Here is a 22,518-nt window from a genome sequence, read left to right on the forward strand (position 1 = left end):
TGGAGGAAGCGAGTTTCAAAGGTGGAGGAAGCGGGGAGCGCCTCCCGTGGGGGTACAATAACTAGTAACACTAACTGTTAGCAGTGAATAGTTTGGAAAGACAGATTTTTGTCTTCTGCTGCCCCTAAATGCTGTCCTTGCAGGTATGGAGGTACCACTCTCCCCCAGCAAGCAGACTGTTGTTCCCATAGTCCAGGGCCGGCAGGACGTACCAGGTGGACCAGATGGCCGCCTAGGGCGCCGGAATGGGGCGTGGCGCCATAGGTCGATAGGAAGACGCCATGTTTGAAAGGGAAGGAGTCGCGCGATGCGACGTGAAGGTAGGCGAGGTCGCTGATAGTGCAATCCAGGGCATCGGGGGGAGAGAGAGATCACTGCCTAGGGTGGCTGGACATCCTTCCAGTAGCACTGCCACAGCCCTGTGATTTCCTCCCCCCCCCCCCCCATTCCTCCACCCAGTGATTCACTTTCCATCCTCTTTAGCCGGACTTTCTCTTCTTTCCCTCTCGCTGTCCCATCGCCCCACGAAACTTAAAACTGTGGCTCTGCTACAAGCGCCACTCATCTGACAAGCTAGCGAGTGCCCTGGGTGGGGACTAAAAGGTTAATTTTCAAAAGTTACGCGCGGAAATCTACACGCGGAAATCAGGACCCGCGAGTGAATTTGCGTGTGTTAAAAAGAAGAGGCGGGCCAGGGGCATTCTGGGGAGGGACCAACATTTATGCAAGCAAGTTGCTATTTTATAAGCAATTTATGCATTTAAATTTGGCATCTTACTTGCGCATATTGGTGCTAACTTCTTAAAAATGAAAACATAAGTGGATGGGGGGGGTCTGGGTGAAATGGGGGACTTCCGGCTGAAGAGCAGGAGCTGCAATTGGACCGGGAGAATTGGTAGACTGTTGTGTTTGGTAAAACTGTTTTTTCATTGCTGCATGTTAGAAAATCCCCAGTTATGCATGTAAAGCCTACTTATGGGGGTAAATGCATTTAAATAATGCAGGCAAAATCTATGTGTGTATCCCTTTAAAATGTAAAGTAAAAATATGTGCGAATGGGGGGGGCGCTCTTCGGCGGTTGATGGAGGCGGACGTCTGATACTTGGGCTCCGTCCCTCACAAGCACTAATCTTCGTCTAAAATAGCAAAAAAAGCCATCGCACGTCGTGAAATCGAGTATTCCCGGTCATAAATCACCCTTTTTATTAGCGCGATGGCAGCGAAAAGGAAAACTGCAGATTTAAGACAGTTTTCATATAGCAAGATGATTGCAGATCCTGGGCCTACGCAGGGTGTGCAGGCGGAACAAAGTCAAGACTTACCCGAAACACCTTCAGATGCTGGAGGGTCCAATTCGCCTATCGACAACGGCGATAACCCTGATGCGTTGTCCCGAGATGAGATAAGAAACTGGTTTATCCAGCTGAGGTCGGACATGCGTCAGCACAAATCCGACATCATGGCCGCCGTAGCCGACCTCAAAGAGGACCTCAATGCACTCGGGACTAGGGTTGATGAAATCGATACGAGGGTTGAGCAACATGGAGAATCTCTTAATCAAATCGCAGCACAGCACACAGCTTTTCAATCCAAAATATTGCTTCTTTTCAACAAACTTGAAGATCTTGAAAATCGTAGTCAGCGGCTCGGCGCAGCCTTGCGCATCAGAGGAGTACCGGATAATGCTGATTTTGCGGATGCAAACAATATCGCCCAGCAAATTTGCACCTTTATCCTATCCGGTAAGGATCTGGGCTCGAATGATCTGATCCCCCGCACCTTCGGATATACGGCTGGACAGGGCCCACCGCGCGCTTGGGAAACGTTCGACACGCGCCCGTGGGACATTATCATTTGCTTCCATGACTATCTTCAAAAAACGAGGGCCTACGAAGCAGCGCGCCAACAGAAAGATATCAAATGGAAAAATATCAGCATCACAATTTTTCAAGATTTAGCCCCAGCAACATTAAGTCGAAGATATGAACTACGCGAGGTCACTAATAATCTATAGGAGTGTCAGATTAAATATCGGTGGACCTTTCCCTTCGGCTTGCAATTCCAGGTGAAGGGGATTACTTACCACATTAAGTCGTTGGAGGAGGCCACAGAAATCTTTCAGCAGGTGCAGCTCAATATCACTTTTCAGGCTCCCAAGATGGCCGCGACTGCTCATAAGATGGATGCACACCCTCGATGGCAAAGGGCCAGGAAGGGAGACAAACGCCTGCGCCGGCAGTCAGACGCGCAACGATCATCTACCAACGAACAAGGCTGATGTTCTGTCTCTATGACCATGTTCTTGGTAAGAGTGCTCGATGGATGGATTTTTGGCCGGTCTGGCAGTTTACTTCAGTTACAAGTCGGTATATTCCATAGTGTTATATAGAGACATTTGTTCTTCATTGGTTCGGGGTTTTTACATCTTTTTCAAGGTTGGACGGGACTTTTCTAATTATGCTACCTAATGACTTTTATTCTTTTTTCACATTATAAGTTGTATAGCATGTGTGCTTGTGAGGGGGGGGAGGGCGGTGGAAGATCTGACTTCCTTGATCTGCCGGTATTCCCCAGAGTTAATCATTCCAAGATAGGTTATTGGAATGATTTTCAGTTCGAGGGTATGGCAGCAAAGATTTTTTCTTTTTGGGATATGTATTGGGATGATGTGGGGAAATACTCTTTACTTGTGTATGGGAGAAGCTACATTCTGGGGGGATGGGACCTAAGATGCATGGCTACATTTAACACAGTTAGGGAGGGCGCATATCACAGTCACCTAAATTCCTATAGGTATCATGATGATGTCACGTATCTGGTCACTTAATGTGAAGGGGTTGAACACCCCAAGGAAAAGGTTATTATTAAAGAAAGAGTTACAATTTCAGCATGCAATAGTGGCCTTCATGCAAAAAACGTATTTAAGGAAACATCACGAATCACTACTTAAATTCCCACAGTACACGTGCGCACATTGGGCTGCCAGCACTAAAAATTCCAAATACGCAGGGGTGGGTATTTTGATTGCTAACTCACTGGTTCATGAGCTATTGTTCAAATATATTGATCCCAGTGGTAGATACATTTTACTTAGATTACGGGTGGGTGCCAACATTTTTACTCTCCTTAATGTTTATTTTCCTAACACGAACCAGAAGGCATTTCTAGTACATTTGGATCGAATACTTAACCAATTTGCTGAAGGCGAACTCATTGTAGGCTGTGACTTTAATGCCACACGGGACCCTAAACTAGATAGCTCAACTAAGAGCACCACTTCTAGGAGTCTAGGGACTGCCTGGCGTGAATTCTTGGAGAAATGGAGTTTAATTGACATCTGGCACCAGAGATTTCCTAGATCCCGTTCATATATTTATTTATTTATTTATTTTTAATTTTTCTATACCGAAATTCCTGTATGAGATACAAATCAATCCGGTTTACAGAGAACGGGAACTCGCCCGGGGCTTGTCTGGCCAGGGCTTTTTACATTAAAACATTAAAATTTACATAACATTGCATTAAAACTTTAAAACTTTTTACATTGAAAACGTTAAACATGGCTTATTTACAGTAACAGATAAACATAGAATACCATTAAATAAACAGCTCAGAGTAAGTAGCTCCGATCAACATGAGTGGGAGGCAGATCGGCCATGAGATCCCTACTGTTCAATAATGGTTACAATAGTATGTCTTGAGGAGACAATAATGGTGATTGCATTGATGAAATTAATGTTATGGCTGCAGAAAGTTTGGAGCTGAATAGCTTATCAAAGAATTGACTGGGAATGAGCAATGGGTAGTGTGGGAGTGGAGGGTGAAGGAAGGAGGTTGGGATATATACCTTTTTTTCCAAACCTCATAATTCATACTCCTGCATTGATTATCTATTCATAAGTGGGACCTATCAGAATGCGGTGCCAAACGTAGGAATTGAAAACATCACATGGTCTGACCATGCCCCCATTTGGATAGAGGTCAAATTGCAAGATTCTGATACTGGGCTTCAAACCTGGCAGCTCAATGATAGTCTATTGAAAGATGATGTCTTTGTTCGGAATCTTGAGCATCAAGTGCAAGAATATTTTAGGCTTAACAAGACAGCAGGCATGCCCTATTCTACGCAATGGAAATGTTCAAAGGCAGTGGCCCGTGGTCTTTTAATAGCGCGTGCGGCACATTGCAATAAAGAGAGAGAAGCTACCCGATCGTCTCTTTTACTAGAGTTAGATGTACTAACAAAGCAACATACGCCTACACTATCCCAGCGTGTCTACAAAAAAATAGTAAGGGTTCGGGATTCAGTTAAAGCATTGGATGATGAGGCTATAAGCCATCATCTATCCATGCTAAAACAACACTTTTATGAAGGGGGGTAACAAGGCAGGTAGATATCTAGCTCAAAAACTGAAAGCTGCTAGAGCTCGCACCTTGGTTGCTAAGGTATGCAATTCTGGAGGGAAATTGGAAACATCTTCGACAGGGATCAGACAATCCTTTACGGATTTCTATGCCACTCTATATGCCTCTGATAAAACAATAGGGAGCTCCAGCATACAAAATTATCTCGCCAGGGTTGATTTTTTAAACTCTCTCGAAGGTCAGCCAGGAGCTCCTGGATAAACCAGTTACAACTCTGGAAGTCCAGGGAGCCATAAAAAATCTAAAACTGGGAAAAGCCCCTGGGTTGGACGGTTTTACCACAGCTTATTATACAAAATTATCTACTACCATGACAGCACCCCTTACGGATATGTTTAATTCATTACGAGGGGATGATCGACTAGCACAGGGTGCTAATAATACAGCTGGGATATCTGTTATAGCCAAACCCGGTAGAAACCCAGAAGTATGCGGCTCATATCGGCCGATTTCCTTGATATATCTGGATCTGAAAATATTGGCCAGGGTGCTAGCTGCACGGTTAAATGGAGTTTTACCTGACCTTGTCCACTCTGATCAGGTTGGCTTTGTCCCTGGTCGCATGGCAGCCGACAACGTTCGCAGAATAGTGGACATTGTATATCTTGTCCATCATATCTCTACTCTGGCTATACTACTCTCCCTCAACACCGAAAAGGCGTTCAACTTAGTTCATTGGCCTTTTCTATTTGACACGCTCAGGCACATGGGATTTGGTACCCATTTTATTAATTGGATATTGAAATTATATGATCTCTCATCTGCTCGAGTTAAGATTAATGGTGGTTACGGTAACATGTTCTCTATAGAGCGGGGCACAAGACAAGGTTGCCTGTTATCACCTTTACTTTTTGCATTATTTTTGGAACCCTTCACAACTCGTATTAGAGCAGCCTCTAATATACGAAGCATTGAGAGAGATCGACACCACTTTAAAATTTCTTTATTTGCTGATGACATCATGCTCACTCTGACTGACCAGCCAACTCCTTGCAGGGAGTCATGACTGAATTGTCAGCTTTTAGTGCGGTCTCTGGGCTAAAAGTAAATTATGAGAAGTCAGAGATTCTTAATGTCAATCTCCCAATATTGGAGGCGTCCATTCTTCAACAACAATTTCCTTTTAAATAGGCTCCCAAAGCACTGAAATATTTGGGGGTAAGCATTGGGGGTCATGCTAGCCAGCTGCATGCCCTTAACTACGTGCCCTTAATGAACTCTATTCAGAAGGACCTGGGTCATTGGTCCAGGGACACCTTTTCATGGATGGGCCGTATTGCCATCATAAAGATGAATGTACTACCTAGACTATTATATTTTTTTACCACAATACCGATATTTATCCCGTCCTCTTTATTGAAACTGTGGCAAAAAATCATTTTTGGCTTCATTTGGAGGAAAAGACCGCCGAGAGTCACTAGAAGTACGCTATATTTGCCTAAAAACAGGGGCGGGGGGGGGGGGGGGTGTCTCGGTGTGCCAAATCTAACTTGGTACTATGGTGCTGCCCAGTTACGAGCACTAGTGACATTACACAGAAGGACTGCCATACCTCAGTGGGTATTGCTAGAACAGACATTTTCTGGACATCAACCTCTGTCTGCATTACCCTGGCAACCCAAATCCATCTGGCGGGGGGTTGATTACTTACCGACCGCGCTTAGCAATACCTTTAGGGTGTGGTCACAATGGCGATCTTCTCTGGTAGGCTCTGCACAATACACACTCTTAACTCATCTTTTTGGCAATGCACTACTTCCCATACATCAGCAACGGGGGGCCTCCGCACAGTGGGTCCAAGCAGGTATTACTTGTTTAGAGCACATACAAATCCAGGGAAAACTTATGTCTCAGGAGGAACTGTGCTCTTGCTATCATTTGGAGTCAGTGGACATTTTGCTGTATGCCCTTATGTACCATTCAGTCAAAAGGACGATACGTACTGGAATGCTACGACTCTCTGGTTCTTTGTTTGAAAATTATTGTACTCATGCTCATACTATTCATGGCATTATTTCCAAAATTTATAAATTACTGAATGGTAAAATAACTGGGCACTTTCTTCAACAATTGGCCTGGGATGCAGATTTTGCTCAGATACTTACGGATAAGGATTGGGATCTTATTTTTATCTCGGCATATAAATGTTCCATATCATCTCACCTGCAGGAGAACTGCTATAAGATGATATATAGGTGGCACTATACCCCTGTACATGTACATAGGTTTAAACTATTATCATCTGAGAACTGTTGGAGAAATTGTGGCGCCAAGGGCACGTACTACCATATGTGGTGGCAGTGTCCCGCATTAGAGAATTATTGGCCGCTAATAATCTCATGGCTGTCTTCTGTCCTACAATATACCCTAACTGTGAAACCGTGGCACATACTTCTAAATTTACCTGTAGACACACTAAATAAAGGTTACCAGCGTTTTCTTCAACAAGTATTTCTTGCAGCTAGAATAGAGCTAGCCGCACACTGAAAACTTACTGCGACCCCAAGTTTGGCCAAGGTACTCCACAGGCTGTATACAACATATCAAATGGCACGCCTTACAGCAGTACATCACAACAGGCTGCAACCCTTTCTCAAATGGCAGCCCTATGTTAGCTGGCTGGACAGCCAGGGGTAAGGAGCACTGTCTCCGTTTAATGTTTAATGTTTGATTCATGATGTTGAAATCTATGTATTGAGTAAGGTATCGCGGAAGGTCTTGGAGTTCCCCACTTATGTTTATACTTTTTAATTCTAACAGCAGAGGTTTGCCACGCTAGTAAATTCCCATAATTGTTTATCAAAAAATTTGCTGCCAATGGGAGGGGGGGGGGGAGAGGGAAAACACTGACTAAAATGTACTATTGAGGCAGCTGTAATTCTGAATAATTGTGTATCCTGTTTGTTTGTTAATTTGATGTTACTCTATTTACTGAGTATGTTACCAATGATCTGTATTGGTTGTTTTGTGTTTCAATAATAAATATATTTAAACATAAAAAAAAATATGTGCGAATATTATTTGCGCACACTTATCCGGCTAAATTCCGGTTTATCCGACTAAGGGACACTCCGTACCCCCTCTATCAAATCCACTAAACTTATTTCCACAATGAACAGAGCCTTTTCCCTGGCCGGCCCCATCCTGTGGAACTCTATGCCCCCAGACTTGCGCACTGAAACATCAACACCCAAATTCAAAAAAAAGCTAAAAACCTGGCTATTCTTACAGGCCTACCCCTCTCTCAACCACCATCCTCCTGATGACCCCCTAAGCTGTGTATAATGCATTCCCTGTATCACCCTTTACAATGTGCTTCTGCTGACTTTTTCTCTCAATTACCTTCTCCCCGATGACCTCCTGATTTGTTTACAATGCTTTCCATGTATTACCTTCACAATGTGCTCTTGTTAATTTTCCCTCATCTGCTCCCAGTTGAGGAAAGTTCCCTGTAAATAGTTACCCAGTTACTGTTTGTTGATGTTTATCTCTTGTATGCAGAGTTTACTGTTCTATGTAATGGCAGTGCCAAAAGTTCTGTATAATGACACTGTCAAAAAGTTTTAGTTATCTGTAAACCGATACGATGTGCAAACGGCTATCGGTATATAAAAACCTATAAATAAATAAAAATAAAAATAAGTAGCAGCAGGCACTACTTAGCCGGATAAGTCTGAAAAGCACTACTTGTCTGTCTAAGTAGCGCTTTTCGGACTTATCCGACTAACAGGTCGATACTGTAAGACCGCGGGAGAGTGGACGAACGCCCGCTCTCCCGGCGCGCGCACCAGCCCTTCGCCGGTTCGGGCGATACAGTATTTAAATGAGGTGACGCGGGAAAAACGAGGGAAAGGAGGCGCTAGGGACACTAGTGCGTCCCTAGCGCCTCCTTTTGGCCTGGAGCGGCGGCTGTCAGCGGGTTTGACAGCCGACGCTCAATTTTGCCGGCGTCGGTTCTCGAGCCCGCTGACAGCCACGGGCTCGGAAACCGGACGCCGGCAAAATTGAGCGTCCGGTTTTCGGCCCGACAGCCGCGGGCCGAATTCAAATTTTTTTATTTTTTTTTTTTACTTTTTTTTACTTTTGGGGACCTCCGACTTAATATCGCTATGATATTAAGTCGGAGGGTGCACAGAAAAGCAGTTTTTACTGCTTTTCTGTGCACTTTCCTGGCGCCGGAAGAAATTAGCGCCGACCTTTGGGTCGGCGCTAATTTCTTAGAGTAAAATGTGCGGCTTGGCTGCACATTTTACTTACTGGATCCCGCGCGCATACCTAATAGGGCCATCAACATGCATTTGCATGTTGAGGGCGCTATTAGGTGCTCCGGGTGGGCCGCGTGTTTTCCTCCCCTTACTGAATAAGGGGTAAGGGAAAACACGCGTCCAGAGCAGGCTGACAGTGCGCTCCGACGGAGCACACTTTACTGTATCGACCTGTATGTAAGATAGCTGGATAAATCTGGAAAAAAGTGCTACTTAGCAGGATAAGTCTTAGAAGACTACTTATCTGGCTAAGGGCCAGATTCATCAAGGCTTTTCTCCTATTTTGTGTCTACGGGAAAAACCCTTAGTAAATCAGGAACTAAGTTAGATACCCAGATAAGTCAAAAGAGCACTACTTATCCAGCTAAAACAAATAGCCAGATAAGCAGCGTTTTTAAACTTATCCAGCTATCTGATTTATCCGGCTAAGTAGAATTTTATTTTATTTTTTTTTACTTATCTGACTATCTTACATACTAGATAAGTCCGAAAAGCGATACTTAGACGGACAAATAGCGCTTTTCAGACTTATCCGGCTAAATGCTGCTATTTATACAGATAAGTTTGAACGTGCGTGGCTTGCGTCTTTCACATACACGAGCATGTTTGCATGCATATGTACTTGTATTTTATAACCTACGTATAGCATTCGTATGCAGATTATAAAATACTTTAGCAAATTTGTACGCACCCATATACATGTGACTATGGCATGAGCAAACAGATTTTGTAGTTATCCTCTTTGTAAGCTCACGGTCTGGCACTCACAGGAAGTGCAGTGTCCCTTCCTGCTCTAGGCTCCTGTATGGCAGACCGAGCTTGTGAGCATTGGACTACATAATCAGAGCCTTCTGCACAGTGCACCCTGTCTTGTCAGAAGAGCAGTGCCCGTACCGGAGCCTCAGCTTTCAGGTTGATAGGGGCGGAAAAGAATCGGAAGCCAAGCTAGAGGAAGGAGGCAGGATTTCAGTCGGACTGCAGGGCAGCTGGGGCTGGCAGTGATGCTTGGCAGGAAGATGGAACTGGAAGGTTGCAGGGCAGGATCTTTGCCACACTGGGCAAGGTCCTAGTATGCCTATTGCGTAAATCCAGACCTGTAAGTCACCAATAGTATTGTGCAAGATTCACATTATTACCATGCCCCTGTCCCAAAGGTTTCATGATTGGAGTTCAAGCCTAGGTTTCCTGCTTGGCATCCTTTATGCGTTTTCCAACTGCTGGTACTTAATCATTTCCTGGCTGAGCCTCCATTACGCTTCCCTTTTTACTTCTCAGGGTTTATCTGTCACAGCTCTGGACTGCTTCAAAGGTCTATTTTGTCTCTTCTTTGACAGGAACATGTCAGGGAACATTTTCTCCAGTCTCCAACCAGGTCTCTTTGATGAACTGATGTCTCTTAAAGCTGTGTGAGTATTTCACAAGGATCTACTAAAACAAGAGCATGCCAGTGCCCTCCTGTGCTCTTTTCTCCTTCCCTCCCTCCTTCTGTCTTCCCTCCCTACCACCCTCCGTATTTCTTCTTCCTGCTGCATCTATTGCTTCCATGGTTACTCTTTGCTTCTCCAGAACTAAGTCGGACACATTTTATTATGACAATTGTTATTATTTTTATACCACTGCCTGTACCGAGAGCATTTCTGTGGCTACTCTCCATGCTTTGAGCATTGTTGAAAGTCACTCAGTGAGGTTTTTGGCCCCAGAGATGTGGCACACTCCTCCTTGGCACTGGCATTCTGTTTACGTGACCAGAAAAATCACTAGTTGATGTAACCTATATTGGCTCAGGATTAATTCCCAATATTTGAAGTTGTATAGTAAAATTAAAATATTCTTTTTATTATCATATAATTAAAATTACTATGACATTGTAGTCAGTTTATAGTAATGACTGTAGAAAAAGTTTTCGTATCGAAAGATAAGACCTCAGCACCGGCATAGAATCTGATATTTAACAGAAACTAATTGACCGGTCGGTACAATCACTGGTCTATTATCTCTCTTTTCTTTTTTTGAAAACCAGTCTCTCAAATTTTCCATTAAAGTGCTGAAACGTGCATTGAAACTGTATATTACACACATTGCAACTTCAAAGTGTTGGACTTGAGCTTTAAACCGTGAAGGTTTTTGAGCTATTGAACTTGAAGTTAAACTGTGGTAGTTTTGAACTGTGCCGCCCGACTGAGCATTTGCAAAGCGAGCAAAATTACTTTTAATTTTCTTGTCCTCCCACATGGAGAGTTACTGTCCCGACAAAATGGTGCGGGCCATCCATTGCTCCTACCATGTGACAGTGGCCGGCCAATGGCACGGATACCTTGTCACATGCTAAGGGCAAAGGGCCATCGGCGCCATTTTGATTAGTGGCAGCCGATGGCCCAAGAGCGGGAGATCGCTCCCGGGACCCCCACTGGACCACCAGGTACTTTTAAAAAGGTTTGGGGGGGGGGGTCGGGAGGGTGGGGGAAGCTAAAGGATGTGTTTTAAAGGGTTGGGGTGGGTTTTTTGTTTATCAGCTCAGGCGCAGCCGATAAAAAAAACCAAAACCGATCGGACAGCAGGCAAAAAATTTCCCGATAGTCCCCGAACCCGGAATCGGAACCAATTCCGGTTCTGATTCACATCTCTAACACTCATGTCGGGACAGTAACTCTCCACGTGGGAGGACAAGAAATTTAAAAGTAATTTTGCTGCTTTGCAAATGCTCAGTCGGGCGGCACAATTCAAAACTACCACAGTTTAACTTCAAGTTCGATAGCTCAAAAACCTTCATGGTTTAAAGCTCAAGTCCAACACTTTGAAGTTGCAATGTGTTTAATATACAGTTTCAATGCACGTTTCAGCACTTTAATGGAAAATTGAGAGACTGGTCTTACCAAAAAAAAAACCCGATAGCTCAAAACCTCCACGGTTTAAAGCTCAAGTCTAACATTTTGAAGAAGTTGCAATGTGTGTAATATACAGTTTCAATGCACGTTTCAGCACTTTCATGGAAAATTTGAGAGACTGGTTTTCAAAAAAAGAAAAGAGAGATAATAGACCAGTGATTGTACCGACCGGTCAATTAGTTTCTGTTAAATATCAGATTCTATGCCGGTGCTGAGGTCTTATCTTTCGATACGAAAACTTTTTCTACAGTCATTACTATAAACTATCTAAATTGTGATAGTAATTTTAATTATATGATAATAGAAAGAATATTTTACTTTTACTATACAACTTCAAATATTGGGAATTAATCCTGTGCCAATACAGGTTACATCAACTAGTGATGTTTCTGGTCTAATCATTAACTAGTTGATCCCTTATTTTTGTACTGCTATTCTGTTCACGTGGCCGCACACCTTAGGCAGGACAGATGTTCCAAGCCCGCTCCACTTAGCAGAGCATCTTTTGAATGTTGCTTCTTTCCGAGGAAGTGCCCCCTAGCTCTGGCTTAATGTGTGGGCTTTGCAAGCATAACCTCACCACCTCCTTATGCAGGATATTATGAGATGATGCTCTCTTGGCACTTTTTAATGTTTTCTAAAGCTTCTGCTGATCCAGTCCTGGTTTTACCCTGATGGCATGCATTGACATGTAGGAATGATTTCCTTGAGAAAAGTAGAAAGCACAAGCTCATTAATGCAGTAGGACAAAACCAGGACCACCATACGGATTACACTAAATATAAATGGAGCCAGCTGCAGGAGGCTCTATCCCATTGGCTGTCACATTCAGAAAACAAAATAGTCAGCCAGATGATGGGGACCAATCCCTGATCTTTCCAGCCCTATTTAGACTTATGATTTCAGCTGATTGGCTGCTGGGAAGGATCCAGCCACAGAGAACTCTTTGCAGAGTTTTGCATCAAGTGCAATATTGTCCCCTCCTTGGATGAAGGGGCCTTGATATTTGTTGTCATGAATCCAGTACTAGTGAGAGTGTGACAGCATTGGAAATTGAAAACCCCTCTATTTAGCTGCCAAACGGGCTTAAGATGTCTCACCTGATCTGTAGAGGGTTCCAGTGTCACTCCCTGCCCAAGGGGGAGATGCAAATACCTTTTGAAGGCTTGCGGAAAACTTTGGCTTAACTCCATGAAAATAAGAGATGTCACTAGTTGTGTTGTGGCTTGGAAAGGGCTAGGGTTAATCTGCATTTAGTTTACAAGCCGCGGGACTCTGATGTCTGTTCTAAATCCTGCTGTTTAGTGGGGCTTCCTGAAGGAGGTCCTGGTTATGTCCCTTTCTCTGCCACCTCCTCCCCCTCCTCCTGACTCAGGGCTGTGGAATTGTCATTGCAGTGACTTTGCAAGTGAATATTTGACGTGTGACTGTAACATGCTGTGGGTTCTTTCCTGGGCCAAGAACCAGTCGGCTCAGATCTCTGAGAAAACGCTGTGCATGTATCCGAGCTCACTCCACGACAGGCCACTCAAGAATGTCGGGGAAGGCCAGTTGACTTGCGGTAAGTCACCCGTTGACTTTGCCACTGATGATACCTGGGAAGCCGGGAAGGAGGAGAAAGAGAGGGAGGGGTTACTGAACTGCTCTCGCATGGGTGTAAGAAGTAAAACTGGAATCTTTTATGAAAAAAGAAATCTTTATAAAAGATTACTCTAAAACGAGAAATAATCTGTGGGGTACTATAATCCTGTCTCTTCCATGCTTCCTCTCCTAGGAGCAATTTCTCCTGCACAGGGTAAAATTCACCTGCTACACTGTTTACACTCTCTGTGTTCTTTTACTAGAAACAATGCGAAGGGAAAGAAGAAAACTGAGCAAAAGTCCAAATTACTGGGGTACTTTTACAAACGAATTGGCTATTAATATATGTATATGTGTGTGTGTGTGTGTGTGTGTATATATATATATATATATATATATATATATATGAGTGAGACTCCACCTTGAATACTGAGTTCATTCTGGAAACTAATCTAGAAAAGAACATTTATGAGGTGCTGGTCAATTAAAGGAGATTCACCAAAATGGCACGGGGACTGCACCGTCCATAGAGAGACGAGGAGATCAAGCGGTACCCTCCAGAACAAAGAAGAGAGAGGGGAACTTGGTACAAACATTCAAGTATCTAGTAAGCTTCAATAATGAAAAGCAAAGCTGCTTACCTGTTCTTGGATTCCTCTCTTTCACAGGAAAGAAGCAGGTCTCCTCCATAGGACCTCTCTTTCATTGATTTTGTTAAGAGAATGGTGGAAGTCATTTCATTTGATTTATAGAAGGAGGAAGAGTCCAGAGCCAAAATGCTTGACATCCTTTAGTTTGTGGATTCCAAGGATATTGTGGCAATCCGTGAGATTTTAGGAGACACAGATGAGAGTGAGGGAGAGCCTCCTTTCTATGTCTCCAATGAATAAGAAGGTGGGCAAAGCACATCCTCAGATTCAGGGAAAGCAATGCTACCCATCTCAATATTCAGGCTGTGAGGGCTAGGGACCTGATGTTGGGATGATGCAACATTCCATGATCTTGAGTGATGGGAAATTCCCCAATCTGATTGGATTCCTGATTGATATCTCCCACAGGAACAGAAACCAAATCTGTCTCAGCCAGTAGAGGACTATAAGGATCATGGTCCCCTTTTGAGTTTTAGCAGGGTTTTTGCCACCAGAGGAATTGGAGGATAAGCATACAGGAGATCCCATCCTCAATCTAGGAAGAAGACATCCTAGGCTAGTTTGCCTTGTGTTCTTGTCTCCATCATCTCTAGTTGGAAATGAAGTCCTCTAGGACAGCGGTTCTCAGCCGGTGTGTCGCGACACACCAGTGTGTTACCAAGCACATGCAGGTGGGTCTCCCGCTAGCCCAGCTGCTCCCCCTGCCCCAGTGAAATGGAACGCTTCCTGTTGCTGCTAGTTTGGTGGGGAGAGAGAGAGTGAATGAGTGAGCATATGTGTTTGAGATTGTGTGTATATGTGTTAGCATGTATGTAAGTGTGAGATTCAGAGCCTGTTTGTGTGATTGAGAGTATGTATGTAAGTGTGATTGAGAACCTGTATGTGTAAGTGGGAAAGAGTATGTGTATGTATGATTAAAAGCCTGTGTGTATAAGAGAGAGAGCATGTGTGAAATTGTGTGATTGAGAGCCTATGTGAGTGAGAGAGAGAGAGCATGTGTGTAATTGTGTGATTGAGAGCCTATGTAAGTGAGAGAGAGAGCATGTGTGTAATTGTGTGATTGAGAGCCTGGTGAGAGAGAGAACATGTGTATAATTGTGTGATTGAGAGCCTGTGTGTGTGAGAGAGAGAGAAGAGAGAGCGAGCATGTGTGTAGTGTGATTGAGAGCCTGTGTGAGAGAGAGAGCATGTGTGTATGAGAGCCTATGTGAGTGAGAGAGAGAGCATGTGTGTAATTGTGTGATTGAGAGCCCATGTGAGTGAGAGAGAGAGCATGTGTGTAATTGTGTGATTGAGAGCCTGTGAATGAGAGAGAAAGAGAGAGAGAGAGCATATGTGTGTGACTGAGAGCCTGTGTAAGTGAGAGAGAGAACATTTGTGTGATTGAGAGCCTGTGTAAGTGAGAGAGAGAACATATGTGTGTGATTGAGAGCCTGTATAAGTGAGAGAGAGAACATTTGTGTGATTGAGAGCCTGTGTGTGTGAGAGAGAGAAGAGAGAGCGAGCATGTGTGTAGTGTGATTGAGAGCCTGTGTGAGAGAGAGAGCATGTGTATAATTGTGTGATTGAGAGCCTATGTGTGTGAGAGAGAGAGAGAGAGCGAGCATGTGTGTAGTGTGATTGAGAGCCTGTGTGAGAGAGAGAGCATGTGTATAATTGTGTGATTGAGAGCCTGTGTGTGTGAGAGAGAGAAGAGAGAGCGAGCATGTGTGTAGTGTGATTGAGAGCCTGTGTGAGAGAGAGAGCATGTGTGTAATTGTGTGATTGAGAGCCTGGTGAGAGAGAGAACATGTGTATAATTGTGTGATTGAGAGCCTGTGTGTGTGAGAGAGAGAGAAGAGAGCGAGCATGTGTGTAGTGTGATTGAGAGCCTGTGTGAGAGAGAGAGCATGTGTGTAATTGTGTGATTGAGAGCCTATGTGTGTGAGAGAGAGAGAGAGCGAGCATGTGTGTAGTGTGATTGAGAGCCTGTGTGAGAGAGAGAGAGCATGTGTATAATTGTGTGATTGAGAGCCTGTGTGTGTGAGAGAGAGGAGAGAGCGAGCATGTGTGTACTGTGATTGAGAGCCTGTGTGAGAGAGAGAGCATGTGTGTAATTGTGTGATTGAGAGCCTGGTGAGAGAGAGAACATGTGTATAATTGTGTGATTGAGAGCCTGTGTGTGTGAGAGAGAGAGAAGAGAGAGCGAGCATGTGTGTAGTGTGATTGAGAGCCTGTGTGAGAGAGAGAGCATGTGTGTATGAGAGCCTATGTGAGTGAGAGAGAGAGCATGTGTGTAATTGTGTGATTGAGAGCCTATGTGAGTGAGAGAGAGAGCATGTGTGTAATTGTGTGATTGAGAGCCTGTGAATGAGAGAGAAAGAGAGAGAGAGAGCATATGTGTGTGACTGAGAGCCTGTGTAAGTGAGAGAGAGAACATTTGTGTGATTGAGAGCCTGTGTAAGTGAGGGAGAGAACATATGTGTGTGATTGAGAGCCTGTATAAGTGAGAGAGAGAACATTTGTGTGATTGAGAGCCTGTGTGTGTGAGAGAGAGAAGAGAGAGCGAGCATGTGTGTAGTGTGATTGAGAGCCTGTGTGAGAGAGAGAGCATGTGTATAATTGTGTGATTGAGAGCCTGTGTGTGTGAGAGAGAGAAGAGAGAGCGAGCATGTGTGTACTGTGATTGAGAGCCTGTGTGAGAGAGAGAGCATGTGTGTAATTGTGTGATTGAGAGCCTGGTGAGAGAGAGAACATGTGTATAATTGTGTGATTGAGAGCCTGTGTGTGTGAGAGAGAGAGAAGAGAGAGCGAGCATGTGTGTAGTGTGATTGAGAGCCTGTGTGAGAGAGAGAGCATGTGTGTATGAGAGCCTATGTGAGTGAGAGAGAGAGCATGTGTGTAATTGTGTGATTGAGAGCCTATGTGAGTGAGAGAGAGAGCATGTGTGTAATTGTGTGATTGAGAGCCTGGTGAGAGAGAGAACATGTGTATAATTGTGTGATTGAGAGCCTGTGTGTGTGAGAGAGAGAGAAGAGAGAGCGAGCATGTGTGTAGTGTGATTGAGAGCCTGTGTGAGAGAGAGAGCATGTGTGTAATTGTGTGATTGAGAGCCTGTGAATGAGAGAGAGCATGTGTGTATGAGAGCCTATGTGAGTGAGAGAGAGAGCAATTATTTATTTATTTAACAGTTTTATATACCGAAGTTCTGGTAACAAAGTTACTAATCACTTCAGTTTACATTACAACAATAGATTGACAGTATTTAGAATAATGTCTTACAATGAACAGGATAAATAGAACTTGGAGAAAATAAAAATAATAACTTAAGGGTAATTATATACAAAGTATTGGACCTTCCTGGAGATCAAAGCTTAGGTATTAAGTTTGAAATTAAGAGAATGCTTGGTTGAACAACCAGGTCTTTAGTCTTTTTTTAAAGGTGGGAGTCGATTGTTCAATTCTAAGGTCTGGTGGGAGTGAATTCCAGAGATTAGGACCGGCAGTGGAAATAGCTCTTTTGCTAAGTGAAGTCTTGAGAGGATGGGCTCTTAGCGTGCCTTTCTGAGCTTGTCTAGTCGGACGAGAGGTGGAGTGAAGCTGTAAAGGGATGGTGAGGTCCATTGGGGTGGAGTTATAGATGGCTTTGTGGATTATTGATAGGGATTTATAGAGGATTCTGTGTTTGATAGGGAGCCAGTGAAGGTTCTTTAAAATGGGAGTAATGTGGTCCCTTTTATTAGATTTAGTCAGGATCCTCGCAGTGGCATTTTGTAACATGTGTGTAATTGTGTGATTGAGAGCCTGGTGAGAGAGAGAACATGTGTATAATTGTGTGATTGAGAGCCTGTGTGTGCGAGAGAGAGAAGAGAGAGCGAGCATGTGTGTAGTGTGATTGAGAGCCTGTGTGAGAGAGAGAGCATGTGTATAATTGTGTGATTGAGAGCCTGTGTGTGTGTGAGAGAGAGAAGAGAGAGCGAGCATGTGTGTAGTGTGATTGAGAGCCTGTGTGAGAGAGAGAGCATGTGTGTAATTGTGTGATTGAGAGCCTGGTGAGAGAGAGAACATGTATATAATTGTGTGATTGAGAGCCTGTGTGTGTGAGAGAGAGAAGAGAGAGCGAGCATGTGTGTAGTGTGATTGAGAGCCTGTGTGAGAGAGAGAGCATGTGTATAATTGTGTGATTGAGAGCCTATGTGTGTGAGAGAGAGAGAGAGCGAGCATGTGTGTAGTGTGATTGAGAGCCTGTGTGAGAGAGAGAGCATGTGTATAATTGTGTGATTGAGAGCCTGTGTGTGAGAGAGAGAGAGAGAGAGAGCATATGTGTGTGATTGAGAGCCTGTGTAAGTGAGAGAGAGCTTGAACATGACAGAAAGAGAGGAGAAAGTTGCAAGCAAACCCTCCCCATTCCTATTTTACAACAATCTCAGGACTCCTGGATATCAAATGTTCCCAGGTATGCAGAGCGAAGCATTTTTTTATCCTTATTATTTTTAATTATTGGGCCTTCGTGTCTACTATTTTGAAATATTTTATTGGTATCTAGACATTTTTGGGATCAAGGGATGCGTGATGGTTGAATGTGGTGTGCCTGTGGTGTGCATGGTTTGGGGTGCGGATGGGGGAGAAGGGTTTTGGGGAGAAAACTTAAAGTCAGGGTATGATGGTACCGTGTGCTTTTTCTATTAGTTCTGTTTCACTGGTTACGTCGGTTGTTACTTGTACCTTGTGGCCATGATTGAGGCTGTTTTTTGATGTCTTGATGTACCACTTTCCCTGTTAATAAAAAGTATTTTGAAAAAAAAAATTTTTAATATGAGTTTTTAATTATTGGATATTCCATTCATCGGCTATTTTGAAATCTGTTCTTTTGATTAGTGTGGTTTTACTGCTATTGGTTTTATATTTTTTTATTTGTTTTGAAGACTGGTGAAGTTTCTCTTTTTCCTTTGTTACACTGCATACAGTTTCTCTGGGCTTGATGTGGTTTCCAGTTCAGTTTTTGTCTGCATGTTTCTAGTTATGCTTTATGGTCTCTTTATTCTTTGTTAGGTGAGGGTCTGCACATGTGACTGAGGTGAGGTTTTCTGCTGGCGTGTAGTTTCTGTTTAGGGCTCTATAGTAGCCTGGCTTGTTCTTAATAGGAGGTGTTTTGGTGTCTTAAGGCCTGCTGTAATATTTTCAGGGTTGCCTTTTCTTAGGTAAGGTGGTTACTGTTTGAGTACTGGAAGTTGGTGCTGTTCTGGTACAGGAGGTTTACTATTTATATAATTTATGTTCAGAGAACGTACTCTTATTTTTCCCTTGTGTCATTCTTAACAATACAAGTAATATGGGGCTTTTTTAAAACTTTCCACCATAGATTGTAATGAGCAGTGTGTCACGCATGTGAGAACCATCTGTCAGGTGTGTCCCGACCGAGAAAAGGTTGAGAACCACTGCTCTTGGAGTCATCTTCCTGCATGTGGAGCAACCCAGTCATCATGGTACCTTCCTTAGGAAAAACACATATCTATCATGGGAATTCATGGCAGACATGATGCCTTCACACCAGGGGCACTTGTTGAAGCCACTGGCCTTCTTTACCTTCTGGGAAACTGGCCAGAAAATGAATGAGCTTGATTTGATTTTAACAAAAAACCCCTACTGATGTCACTCGAGGCACCAATGTTGATGAACCTGGCAGCTGACAAAAAAGAAAGAAAATCTGAAATTGACTGACCAAATGAGACTAAGGGGGGATGGGACTGAGAGAATCACGAGACCTCATGTGAAAATACAGGATTTTCAGCATTTTTGAGAAACTTGTTTTCACAAGAGAGAAAAACTGCACTTCAGAAAAACAAAGACTGAGGGAGCCCTGCGTGATATGGGGCTGCACATGCTCAAACAAGCATGCCAAAAGCTTCTAGAAGCTTCTGTATACATTTTCCACACAGGACTCTGTCGGTTGACATCACTCAGTGGGGAGGACTTAGCATCATTCTGCTTGTCTTCAGAGAAAATTCAGTTACAATATAATATAATATAATACAATATCAGGGGACATCACATATAACTAAAGGCAAGGAAGCTAAAAGCGAATTTGAGAAAATACTCTTCCACTGGGAACCAGAGCTGGATTCATCTTCGCGGCACTCTTAGCTCACGATAGCACCTCATTCTCTGTCCCGGCAATACTTTCTTCTAAGAGTCACTCAGTACTTAAAGGCAGCAGCGACCTGTTGGGCCTGCCCCCTTAAAGGCTCGGTGGTGGACCAGTGGCAGTTCTTTAGTGCTCCAAACGTCGCCGACTGCTCAGCGACTTTAAGGTGGCAAGTCTGACAGGATACTGCTGCTCAGCCCAAGCAGTGATAACAGGAAAATGCTTCCGGGAGAGAGAAGGAGGCACTTCTCTTACCATAGCACCCCTAAGGCACAGACCTCCTTGGCCTAATGGGAAATCCGGGCCTGCCTGGAATAGTTTTCCAGTAGAGGGTGTAGAAACCAAAATTGTGGCAGAATTCAAGCATGCATGGATAAATACAAAAGGATCTTAGTGAGGAGAGGGGAGGGAGGGAGAAGACCACAGGTCAAGTGCAATCTGTGACAATATAGTAGGCAGATTCAAATGTTCAGACTGGGTAAACCAAGTAGGCCGTTCCTTATGACATTTTCTGTTTTTAAATGTAGTATCTATCTTCACTTATTACTAAGCAACTGTTAAAAATCTGGAATGGAAAGGGTTGGTTAAGGACTCTGAATGTAGTAGGGAGAAGAATGTCATACTAAAAGTAGTGTTGCCAACTGGCTCCAGATTTTCAGGACAGGTTGATCCAGTCCTGGTTTTACCCCATTGTATGCTGGGATTTATTCTGATTTATTTATTCCCTATTTATTCCCTATTTATTCTGATTTATTTATTCCCTATTTATTCCCTAAGAAAAACAAGAATATAAGTACCTGCAGGCTGGGGAGCAAAACCAGGACTGGATCAACCTGTCCTGAAAATCTGAAGCCAGTTGGCAGCCCTAACTAAAAGGCATCTGATTTTGGGAGGAATCTGTCTCTTCTTGAGTGGGATCTCTCTCTCATTGTGTGCTTTTCAAAAGGGTCATGAAAATATCAGCCATTAATGTTTAATGAGGGCAGGACACTGCATCCGGAAAGTCAGAGCTGAGATTAGCAGTGTGCGCTCTGAGGCGAATGTGCCTGTAATGGAGTGTGTTTCTTCTGCACCAGGATGAGGTGGTCCTGCTGGATATACCAGATGCAGTTCTCAACCATTTTTAAGATTCCAGATTTTTTTTAGTGGTGCAAAAGACTTTTCTGCCACTGATCTTTGACAGTTGACCTATTTGGCTGTTGACTGGATACGTGTGCTTTCTTTCTAGCAGGCGCTCCGGAGCTGCACACTCACCAGCTGATTCCCTCCCTGCGACAGGTGGTCTTCCAGGGTGATCGCCTGCCCTTCCAGTGCACAGCCACCTATCTGGACAACAGCACCCGGATTCTGTGGTACCATAACCGGCTGCTGGTGGAAGAAGACGAGGAGATGGGAATTACCCTTGAGAAGACAATAATCCATGACTGCACCTTCCTTACCAGGTACCCACAGATCTTGATCCAGACACACAGAGCCTGATCCTTGATTTCACCTAGATTGCCAGGTACACAGATCCTGATCCATGACAGCATCTTCCTTCTAGGCACCTTCATTACCTGTCAAAGATCTTCCTTCTGCAGTAGAATGGGGACAGAGAATAGTTCATTTCCCTCTGTCCATCCTTTCTTTTCACTTCAGTGATATGCTACCAATTTCTAATCAAGGGGCTCTTACTGCTGTCACTGTCTAATCAAGGGGGTCTTTGCAGCTCGGCTACACATTATGGAACACTCTATTTTCATAAAATATCTTGACAGCTGCCCCAGATCCCCCTTTCAGCAAATCACTATTTCAGTACTGTTAACATCAAGCTATTAAGGTCAGCAGTGCCTTCCATCCTATATTATGTGGTTCATACCTCTGCCTTTTCAAGAGGAAAACTAAAACTGCATCTCCCAGAATTCATTGTAATGAAAAGTATGGACATTGGAGACAGGGATCGAAGACCATGAGAGAAAAAGGGGAAAAATATCTTGATATGCTTTGCAAGATGCTCATGTAATCATTCTAAACGGAGCACAAGTAAAAACAATTTGTATGAAGAAGACAGTTTAATAACTTAACTTAATAACTTAATAACTTTAATAACTTAAGTACGGAAACATTACTCCTTTCTCTGAATGACACAGTTCTTCGAGGATTTGACAAAGGACAAAGTTATATTTTAATACTCCTGGATTTGTCAGCCGCCTTTGATACAGTCAACCATGCTATTTTACTTGACAGACTTTCTGAAATAGGAATATCAGGTACTATTCTAAAATGGTTCACCTCATATTTATCCCAAAGAAGTTTCCAAGTAATACTCAACAACAACCTATCAAATAAAGTGAACCTAAATACAGGAGTCCCACAAGGATCTGCACTGTCAGCAACACTTTTTAATATCTATCTCCTACCTATTTGTCACACACTGGACAGTCTGGGTTTGACCCATTTCCTTTATGCTGATGACATCCAAATTTTAGTCCCAATCCAAAATACGCTAGAAGAAACCTACAAGAAAATAACCTCTTATCTCTCAAAGATCAAGCAATGTCTCTCCAACCTAAAACTCATAATCAACATTGATAAAACTGAATTAATCA

The 22,518-nt window shown here is 43.5% G+C and overlaps 1 protein-coding gene across 3 annotated transcripts in view; it reads left to right on the forward strand.

Moving 5' to 3' along the window:
* Positions 1-22,518, forward strand: part of ADGRA2 (adhesion G protein-coupled receptor A2) — a 273,188-nt gene that overhangs the window by 180,867 nt on the left and 69,803 nt on the right. For 2 of the 3 annotated variants that reach the window (XM_029603893.1, XM_029603895.1), the window contains 3 exons: positions 10,025-10,096; positions 12,973-13,136; positions 21,159-21,372. In XM_029603893.1, coding sequence (XP_029459753.1) covers positions 10,025-10,096; positions 12,973-13,136; positions 21,159-21,372 — 450 coding nt within the window. The remainder of the gene's footprint in view (positions 1-10,024; positions 10,097-12,972; positions 13,137-21,158; positions 21,373-22,518) is intronic. The other variant, XM_029603894.1, reaches the window with a different exon arrangement.

The sequence above is a fragment of the Rhinatrema bivittatum genome, chromosome 5, assembly GCF_901001135.1.
Source record: "Rhinatrema bivittatum chromosome 5, aRhiBiv1.1, whole genome shotgun sequence".
NCBI classification, from domain to species: domain Eukaryota; kingdom Metazoa; phylum Chordata; class Amphibia; order Gymnophiona; family Rhinatrematidae; genus Rhinatrema; species Rhinatrema bivittatum.